The sequence below is a fragment of the Scatophagus argus genome, chromosome 9 (genome assembly GCF_020382885.2).
Source record: "Scatophagus argus isolate fScaArg1 chromosome 9, fScaArg1.pri, whole genome shotgun sequence".
Taxonomy (NCBI): domain Eukaryota; kingdom Metazoa; phylum Chordata; class Actinopteri; family Scatophagidae; genus Scatophagus; species Scatophagus argus.
In genome coordinates, this window is record NC_058501.1 from 25,767,468 (window position 1) to 25,777,467 (window position 10,000).

General features: G+C 46.4%; 3 protein-coding genes across 8 annotated transcripts in view; 1 reads left to right on the forward strand and 2 right to left on the reverse strand.

The window, feature by feature from the left end:
• Positions 1-290, reverse strand: part of iqgap3 (IQ motif containing GTPase activating protein 3) — a 23,569-nt gene extending 23,279 nt beyond the window's left edge. For all 3 annotated transcript variants that reach the window (XM_046398258.1, XM_046398257.1, XM_046398256.1), the window contains exon 1: positions 156-290. The gene's annotated coding sequence lies outside the window, so the exon portion shown is untranslated. The remainder of the gene's footprint in view (positions 1-155) is intronic.
• LOC124064122 (gonadotropin-releasing hormone II receptor-like) lies at positions 162-3,167 on the forward strand. 2 transcript variants are annotated; one of them, XM_046398263.1, is made up of 3 exons: positions 162-727; positions 1,991-2,192; positions 2,307-3,167. In XM_046398263.1, the coding sequence occupies exons 1-3, from the start codon at positions 194-196 to the stop codon at positions 2,705-2,707; spliced, it is 1,137 nt and encodes a 378-aa protein (XP_046254219.1). In that variant the 5' UTR covers positions 162-193; the 3' UTR covers positions 2,708-3,167. The 2 variants fall into 2 exon arrangements, with proteins under 2 accessions (XP_046254219.1, XP_046254220.1); XM_046398264.1 differs by having other exon boundaries at positions 206-727; positions 2,310-3,167.
• Positions 3,168-3,849: 682 nt separating this feature from the next.
• LOC124065281 (immunoglobulin superfamily DCC subclass member 3-like) overlaps positions 3,850-10,000 on the reverse strand; it is a 12,827-nt gene continuing 6,676 nt past the window's right edge. For 2 of the 3 annotated variants that reach the window (XM_046400539.1, XM_046400540.1), the window contains 6 exons: positions 9,938-10,000; positions 9,454-9,642; positions 8,565-8,672; positions 8,354-8,477; positions 8,165-8,264; positions 3,850-7,534 (listed from right to left, as the gene is read on the reverse strand). The exon at positions 9,938-10,000 is cut by the window's right edge and continues 102 nt beyond it. In XM_046400539.1, coding sequence (XP_046256495.1) covers positions 7,454-7,534; positions 8,165-8,264; positions 8,354-8,477; positions 8,565-8,672; positions 9,454-9,642; positions 9,938-10,000 — 665 coding nt within the window. In that variant the 3' untranslated portion in view covers positions 3,850-7,453. Of the gene's footprint in view, positions 7,535-8,164; positions 8,265-8,349; positions 8,478-8,564; positions 8,673-9,453; positions 9,643-9,937 lie in introns of those variants that run through there. The other variant, XM_046400541.1, reaches the window with a different exon arrangement.

The window sequence follows — 10,000 nt, forward strand, 5'->3', positions numbered from 1 at the left end:
ACAATGTCCCCCTTTCAGGTTTTGTGCCAAGCTAAGCTAACCATGTCCTCTGAAACATGCTGACAAACAAAAGTTTACCTAAGTTCTGTCCCTTTAAGTGTTGTAACCTCATCCTGTTTTTGTCCAAACATCAAATGTGATGCGATGTTACTCACAACTTATTCTTCTTCTTCTTCTTCTTCTTCTGTGCAGGATGTCAGGTAACTGGTCCGTAAAGACGATGTCATCACTGGCCCCACCCACAGGTTACGTAGCCCCACCCCCTCCCAACATCTCCCAGTTTCCCCCTCTGGCAGACTGGGAGGCTCCAAGCTTCACCCGGGCTGCTCAGTTCCGTGTCGGCGCCACATTCGCCCTCTTCCTGTTTGCCGCCTGCAGCAACCTTGCCCTGTTGGCCAGCGTGTGGCGTGGCAGGCGGCTGGCGTCTCACCTGCGGCCGCTGATGTTGAGTCTGGCGTCGGCCGACCTGATGATGACGTTCGTGGTGATGCCTCTGGACGCGGTGTGGAATGTGACGGTGCAGTGGTACGGCGGAGACGCACTCTGTAAGCTTCTCTGCTTCCTGAAGCTGTTTGCCATGCACGCCTCTGCCTTCATCCTCGTGGTCATCAGCCTCGACCGCCAACACGCCATCTTGCACCCGCTGGACGCTCTGAGCGCGCACCGCAGGAACCGGCGCATGCTGCTGCTGGCCTGGGGCCTCAGCCTGCTGCTGGCATCCCCACAGGTAACACATCCACTTCCTGTCACGAGAAGACCCGCCTCTTTCAGCCTCACTGAACCTATGAAGTCCTGAGGGTCTCCAGTTGTGGACGGGGTGGAAGAAGGATGCTGATTGGCTGCAGTGAGTGACTGACAGCTAATGACACTGAGAGGTTCATGTTGCATCACACAGGTGAATTCCATGAAGTCTGGTCTGAGAGATTAGCTCAGGTTAAAGTTAGCTTAGCTTGTTTGTAGGTTAGGATTCATTCAGGTTTTCACCCACAGACGTCCACTCCTGTCCACACACAGACCTGGACTTAACGCTGTAAAAACACTGGATGAGGCAGTTTCACACTCAGCGCTTCTCTGACGCTTTGTGGTAGACACAGGAAGTGAGGAGGGACCGAGCGGCCGCTAACGTTAGCTCAGCTTGTTTCCCTGATAACTTAAAGTTCAGACGTCTGATGACTAAAATCCTTCGTCTGGTTCGAAGATCTGAAAAGTGATGTTGTCGCGACTCAGTGTGTCCTGTTCAGTATTTGTGCTTGGAGCAGAAATCTGTGAAACCTTTAAACCTCATTATAAAACACACACACACACACACACACACACGCACGCACACACACACACACACACACACATTAACCGTCTACTTCTGCTGTCAGCTCGTGAATGTTTCTCGAGCTGCTGCCTTTTGTTTCCAGTTAACAGTCGGAGCAGCTTCACATCACGCTGACTTCAACGTTAGTTTTAATATTTATGACATGTTAATCTGCTGCGCTGAAGGAGCCCTGAAGGTCAGACGGCAGAGATCTGCTCGTCTTTGCGTCTGATTACAGAGGAGAACATGTGCGTTCAGCAGCACACATTATTTCATCATCTGTCCATCAACACATCTGCATCCTCAGAAAAGGTCCTGCTGGTTTCTCTGATGCGGGTGAAAGTTCACGGTGAACCTGCAGCCAAACGTCTTGAACATGAAATCCCTGCAGGAATGTTCTGCATTCTGACGGAGGGATTAAACGTGTGAAACCTCCTGCTGTTAGCTCGGGCTAACGGCTCCCTTTGGTGTCTATAAGGAATGCTAACCACGCCACTAGCTGGGAACCAGAGCTGAGACAAACAGATTAGCTTCACTGCGCAGTTAAAACACAGTTTGTCAAGAATCACACAAAAGTTAAGCCAGGCCTAAAGCTGGTATGTAATTTCCTACTTGATAAATGTGGTCCCAGACCTTCACCTGTACTCAGGTGACAGTGAGAGTCCTCCGTCTGTCTCCCTCCAGCTGTTTATCTTCCGGGCGATCAGGGTGGAGAACGTGGACTTCACTCAGTGTGCGTCTCATGGCAGCTTCAGCCGGCGTTGGCAGGAGACCGTGTACAACATGTTTCACTTCACCACGCTGTACGTCTTCCCCCTGCTGGTGATGAGCTGCTGCTACAGCCGCATCCTGCTGCACATCCACCTGCAGCACCTGAGAGAAAAAGGTAAGACTCGGCTGTGACACACTCGTACATCCTGCAGCACCTGAGACACAAATGAGACACACGTACTACACTGTGACCACGTGACTTCACTAACACAGCTCCTCCCTCTATCAGCAGGTGAGTCATACCTGCGTCGCAGTGGCACTGACATCATTCCCAAGGCTCGGATGAAGACTCTGAAGATGACGGTGGTCATCGTGCTGTCCTTTGTGGTGTGCTGGACTCCGTACTACCTGCTGGGGATCTGGTACTGGTTCCAGCCTGACATGCTGCGTGTCACACCTGAGTACGTCCACCACGCTCTCTTTGTGTTCGGCAACCTGAACACCTGCTGCGACCCCGTCATCTATGGCTTCTACACGCCGTCCTTCAGGGCCGACCTCTCCGCCTGCTGCCGCAGGACGAGGAGCAACGCTTCGCTGCGATCTCCAGACCGACTGTCCGCCGGGCAGGGACAGCACGGCAGAGAACATGAGGCGGACCCCGCAGCTAACAACCAGGGAGCAGGACACTAACAGAAACCAGTCAGAAGAAATTATGTCACATTTTGTACCTGAACTCTGCAAGAGTGTGAAAACCTGAACTGGATCAGCTGGAGGTGGATCAGGGCTCTGACTGTCCACATGCCCGTCTGTGGTTTCAGAATCAGAATCAGAATTCCTTTATTAATCCCTGGAGGGAAATTCTTGTGCGTCTGTAACAGGCTGCACACGTATCGACGCATGCGCACTGTTTAACTTCTCAGCTGGCTGCAGTGATGGACGATGGACCAGTACACTGTGACATCACTGCTGGGTGTGGTTACAGATCATTTCTATAATTAGGTTAATGATGATGAACTGTTTTGTGGACTGCCACAGCAGAATGAGCGGAACGTGTCCTCCTTCTTCAGCTGCCGTCTCTCACAAAAGCATCTGAAACTCATCCGAAATAATGAATCTGATTAAAGTTGGAGCCGACAGCATGCCAGTCTGACCGGGGGGTCTGACTGAGGGGTCTGACCGGGGGGTCTGGCTGAGGGGTCTGACCGGGGGGTCTGACTGGGGGGTCTGACCGGGGGGTCTGGCTGGGGGGTCTGACCGAGGGGTCTGACTGGGGGGTCTGGCCGAGGGGTCTGGCTGGGGGGTCTGGCCGAGGGGTCTGGCTGAGGGGTCTGACTGGGGGGTCTGGCTGAGGGGTCTGACTGAGGGGTCTGACTGAGGGGTCTGGCTGAGCTAACGGCAGCCAGCAAAGCTAATGGTAGCAACTTTTTCCACTTCAAGTATTTCAATGCCAAAGTTTGCTTTATCAGATTTGTTTTTAACGCCAAATTTTGTTTTCAATACACACATTTAAATGATGTAAAGCGCCTGTTGAGTGAACATACTCAAATCCAAGCTGAGAACACAGAAAATTAAGTATTTATTCTGCACTGAACCCATTTGATTGTGGGAAGTTCGTCCCTGCTGTTAAAAAGTGGAAGCAGCTGAGCCTCACCTGAGCTCAACTCTGCGCTCCATAAGAACAAGACAGAAGTCAAGTTTGGATCATTTTAGTGTACTTTTAGTTTTATGTATTATTTTTATTGAAAAATAAACATGACTTAAATCAAATAAAGAATCAAAGATGAATCAGTTCCAGTTGTTGTGATGGAAGAGTGGAGTGAAATCTCAGTTGATCAGTTAATAAACAACAACGTGACGTCTGCTTTCTACTTCTGTTCAGTTTTATTTGGTTTTCATGTGTCTAAACATCAGAAAGGTGACAGAGAAATACGACCAGAAATCTGCTGAAATACAAACAAGAGTTCATCTCATGGAAAACACTGAAAATCATCCGACCTGACAGCCTGAAACTCTGTGCTTTAATGAAAAATAATACAAAAAAATAAAACCAAATGTGCGCAAATGATCAAACTCTTCCAGATTCTGTCATCTTTCATCTGTTCTGTTTAAAGCTTTGGGGCGCCTTTCTTTTTTCTTAATGACACATTAATGAAAATAAATTTGTTTTGAGAGAAAAGAAATCAGAAACATTAAAGCATCACTTTTCTCATTGGTTCTAGCCTTCAGTCACTACAATCTCTACTTCTTAGTTTTAGTTTCTACAGCGTGTCGACAGGCCGAGACGCCACAAGATCAAATAATCAGCTTCGTATATCGAACTTCTGAGTGGATTATGACAGAGAGAAGACATGAGTGCCTTCTTATTAAATATGGCTCAAGTCCACCTCGATGGAGCTTAATCAGCGTCTCCACCTCCAGCTGAAAACACACTACGAACATTTTCACATCATTCAACTACCAACAAAAATCATCCGAAAAAAGTCAAACATTATAAAAACTGGGAGGTAAAATGGTAATAATGATAACATTATTAGCAACAATAATAATAATAAAGAAAGAAATTATGGTCTTCCTCACAGAATTTGGCAGAATTTCCTCTTCGCCACCAAATGGCGACAACAGAAAGATAAGAATGAACCAAAAGACAAAAGTTCTAGAAAAAGAACAGCCAACATTATTTTTATAAACATTTTACTTCTACTTTTATATTTTTAGAAACACTCGTCTCGTTTCGGAGCAGACCTGACAGCTACGTGTGACCTTTGACCCCAAGGACAGCAGGGAGTTGAGGAAGGCTCAGGAGACGTCACGAGACCACATGACTGAAAACCTTTGACCTGATGTGACCCGACATGCTCACCATCGGTACGACTCGAGTCAACTCACAAATTGGGACTCAACTTAATGATATTTTACGTGACAGCACAAGTCAGTCAGACCGAGTCAGTCCAGCAATGCGACTGAAGTGACTTGGTTTGACTTGGACCTCAACAGGACTCGTAAATCTGCTCACAAGCCCAAAACAAACGCAACAAACATGATTTTGTTGCCCTAATGAGGTCCAAGTCCATCCTGATCGTCACCGTTCCAGTTCATGTTTGTGTCTCGAGACGTCCAGCAGGACAGCTGAGCGCCATCCACTTTCTACTGTAGTTCATGTAGTATCTTAAAAAGTACTGCACAGGTCCTCGGGGTCTCGTGGCTGTCAGCAGGAGAGACAGAAGCTGTAAAGACATTCAACCATGAACTGAACTCCCTGTGGCTCTAAATACAAAGAACTCTCTTAATACTTGAGAATTATTATTGAGCTTTTGGTCAAAGTGTTTCTATCATTCAGTTATTTGGCTATAATCATGATACACAGAGCTCTTCGTGTTAACATATATGAAAATATATATTCACTTTTTCCAAACATTAATGTGAAATATTAGATGTAAAAACAAGTATTTCTTTTGGTTTTGTTTGTTCTTCGACTCTAGAAACTGGAAGTGAAAACAAACAGTTTTTAACAGAAGATGGTGAGAAAGTGTTTCTATCTTTGGACGTTGTTCAGCTTGTTTTTAAAGAATATTTGGAAGCTTGGTTGAAATGTACAGAAAGCTGCTGTTTATACTTTCAGACATTATATGACGTTAGACACACCTTCAGGCAGGTGACAGGAAGTGGTTGACTCTGTAAAAATAAAAGCTGGGACAGAAACAGACTGAGACGTCTAGCACTGAGACATCCCGTGTCCAAATTTTCCTGGTCTGTCTCTCAGGTGTCGACTGACCCTGACCTCCTCATCGTTTCCTCTCAGGTGGAGGTGAGAGTCGTCTCCAGGACAGCCAGGGATTAAACATTCTCCGTCCACAGACATCAGTCACTTGGCTTCAAACAAACAAACATCCTCATTTAAAGGTTTGTTCTTCAACATCTCCAGTGAGCTTCAGGACCCAAAGTGTCAAGCAGATTATTGACTGAAGGGAAAAAGACCTTGATGGGGGATCTGGCCCAGGGTGTGGAACTGTTAAAGGTCAGGACTGTGGTAAGTTATTGAGTGCACAAGGCTAATCTATAGGCTAACAATCCTGCCCTGAAATGTCAAACTTCATGCAAGTTATTATATGTGGAGGGTAAGATCTGGATCAGGTTTCTGAACTGTGCATGTTCAGGAATATGGTCAAGTATGAAGAGCCTGATCCTGTTGCAGCAGCTAAGCTTTGAGGAAAGCTTTTGAACTGTTAAAGTCAGGTCAGGACTATGGTTCACCTCCAAAGAATTTTAGACCCCGAATGAGATTTGGAGCAGGGTTCTGCACTTCAGAGGGTACAATCCTTTTGCAGGTTACCGAGTCCTTTCAGAAAGAGATTTGGAAGAGCATTTTAGGCCCTGGAAGCAGCACTCGAAGATGTTGTCGGAATCAGATAGGACATGTCAGAGTCAAAAAATAGCAAAGGTAGCAGAGGTCTTCAATGGCTTCCTTTCATCAGCTTCTCTTTTAGGAGAACTATGATGGACAGATCCATGGTTGGGGGGAGGGTTTCTGGGTGACGGTCAGGCACAGGATATCTGCATTGGTACGAAAGGGTAGAAAATGGCAAAGTAGCCTTTTGGTTTTGAGGTAGGTTAGCTTGGCCAGCAGCAGGAGGCTAACGGTGGCCTGTAGCTCAGGCATTTAGCGTTTAGCCTGCTCTCTTTGGAGGTAAAGAGTTTGGTGGAAGAGTCAGAGGAGGAAGGGAAGGAGGGAGGAGAACAACCAGCTGTTGGCTTCCTCTACATCCTGACTTGAGGCGAACTCGGTGAGATAAACAAACACTAAAAGGCTAAAGCAGCGCAGAAGACAGCTAATGTCTTCCACAGTCACCTGCTGACCAGAGAATTAAAAAATCCCTTTGGCTCTGGGCCTCAGAGGACCAACAAACAACAGCTAGTTAAACAAACTCAAAGCGGATCCTCTGAGGACCCGGTCTCCGGTCGGACTGGTGGAAGGCCTCATCGTCCCAAGATCTCGGCACCGATGGTGACAAACTGAAAATGACCCCAAACTGAATAAAAAAGGTTTTGGTTAAATAGGATGCATCCTGGACACTGCGATGTCAACATCTCATACCACAGGGGAACCAGTCGGAGTCATGTGACCAGTGACTTCGGTTTTCTGACAACTTTCATATCAGATCAGAGGAATTCAGCTTTGGTTTGATGAGGAAATCATGAATTGTAGTTGAAGCTTGTGGACATCTGTGAAGTTTTCGCGGTGTTGTGAAGTATTTTGTTCCCCTGTGGTATCAGATGCTCTCTGGATGCTCCTCAGACAGACTCATCATCTCAAAGATAAACTCTCATCTCAGTCATTCATAAAGGCTGAAGTGGCTGTAAGGCTGTCAGGAGGAGAGGAAGTGACCACAGACTGGAGGGGGAGAAGGAGAAGGAGGGGGAGGAGGTATGTGTGGTGTTTTATCCAGTGCTTGTGCCGGGCTGGGCGGGTGGAGTCGGCTCAACCATGACCATAACCGGAGGAGGAGTGGAGTCACATCTCTGTGGGCGGAGCATAAAGGAACACTGTGAGATAATAATCTGACAGTCATGTGACGATGTCCTACCAAAATAAGAGTCCTGTTGGATGCACATTTTTACTGATGTGTTACTAAGGAGTCACATGAACAGATAAACGACACCTGTAACCATGGAAACTGACTGTGGCGTCTGCAGCGTCAGAATGATTAGAGGATGTAAAAGTTAAAAATGCACCAATGGGACTAAAATTTTACCACTAAAATGAATCATCATCATCATGAAACTGAAACAAGACTTCATTTAAGTTCACTACCAGATCAGCTGGTAACTGGTTCAACTGGAAATTGATTTAATGGCAGGAGACCGAGGAGTCATGATGTACGTGATAACAGTCTGGTTGTCACGGATACCTGGACTGATGCAAGTAGGTGATGAGTCTTAATGGAGGAAGGTATAATCACACATCATTGTAACAAACACTTCTTTCTGTGTGTGTGTGTGTGTGTGTGTGTATCTTGTATGTCTATCCTTGTGAGGACCAGGTTTAATTTCAGACTCTGTGAGTGAGAACATTAATTCTTCAGACCTGTCTGAGGGTCCAGACCTGGTTTTGGGTCAGAATCAGGTTTAGGTTTGGTGAAGGGTTGTTACCTGGCTCAGCTCGATGCTCTCAGGTGTTTGACCTTTAGGACCTCTGACTCCATTTAGGGTCGGTGGAGTCTCCCAGCTTACATCCTTCCTGCAGAAGAGACTGAACAGAGAGCAGAGTGAGGGACATGACTCAGACCATGATGGTGGTGTTGATGGTGGTTACGATGGCAGTGATGATGAAGTTCTCACCTGCGTTTATATCCCAGCAGGATGAGGAGCAGGCAGCAGAGGATGCATGCGAGGCCGCTGTGAATGCCAACCAGTAGAGTCGACATCGGGCCATCAGACTTATCACAGTTACAGCTTGGACCAGCTGAAGGAGACAAACAAATTTCATATTAAACTGGTTCCACTGGTTTCAGAGGAGGGGTTGTGTGTTGAGAGAGGTTGGACATCGTACCTGCTGCAGTGTTTGCTCCCTCTGCCAGAGACACCAGGCGACGGTTGGACGGACCATCTCCGTTCCCGTTGAACGCCACCAGCTGGATCTCATAAACTGCTGCTGGCTCTGCAGGAAGGAAACAACAAACAGGTCAACATGCTGGACTGACTAGATTAGCAGCAGGGGGGCACTGGTGAGAAAAAAATATCCATCTTCCAACTATAAAGCATTCTCCAGCATTTTATTTAAGCTTATTAACAGCACAGAGACCAGTGCTGTGTAGCATTAGCTCAGGCTTATAGTATTACAATTAGCTTAGCAGGAACTACACTACCAGTTTACTGTAGGAGAAATGATGCTGGTGAAAGACAACTGACCCCACAGCTAACCAGCTAACCTAACATTAGCATTGTCCCCTAACTGATTCCAGGCGCCTCCTCTGTGTCTCCTACAAATTAAATGAAATGACAACACACTCAGCAGAGTTAGCTTGAAATGCTGTATTTAACAAAAACACATTGGGTTACAAGTGAAACATTTCTATAATTTTGCTATGAAGTGCAACATTTGACTGCTAGCTGCAAGCTATATATAACTATAGTTTGTTCGTCTGGTTAAATGTAAAATTAGAAGAAAATAACAAACAAGTGGTCATAATTTGATGAGTGTTAGTGTTAGCAGTAGCTCCATCAGAAGAGAAGATGTCGGATTTCCATTTTGAATGATGTTTTTCTCCAACCTTTACAGTCAGACAGACAAAGACATTTTGCCACAACTCTCTTTATTATTTTTTTCAAATCACATTTTGTCACATTTTACGCTTAATTTGTCTACACACAGTATGTGCCTTGAAACACAACATATGTGGTTAGCTCCATGACCTTTGTGCTAAGCTAACTGTACTGACCCAGGTGGGAGATGGTGTGGGTGTTGATGTGTGCTGGGAACGTCTCCTGCCCTTGGAACTCAGGGTTGGAAACCCCGTGGAACTCCAGTCTGAAGCCCTCCACTTTCCCCGGCTTACTGGGCAGCTCCCAGTACACCTGCATGGCCGTCTGGTTGAGGACCTTGGTGAAGAAACTGGGAGAACTGGGAACTGTGGGACAGACAGGGACACAGAGAGATACGTCTGTGAGACGCCACAAACTACTGAGCACCACTAGTTTGAGCACGGACAGACATTTTATATACTTTTTAATTTTCAACTTTCAACTTAAATGTCCAACCACATCTAAACATGGACGGATGTCACTTACAGATGTAACAAAAAAACAAAAACAAAGACTGTAGGGAACATGTATCTTTTACAGTGAGGCCGAAAGCTGCTCTTCATCATCTGAACATCAGACGGTTTAACGTGGGCAGTGTGAAGGTGTTTAAGGTGGACCTACCGCCGCCCTTTGTTGTGGCGGTGATGGTGTTGGACTGCTGGCTTCCTCCCAGAGCAGAGTAAG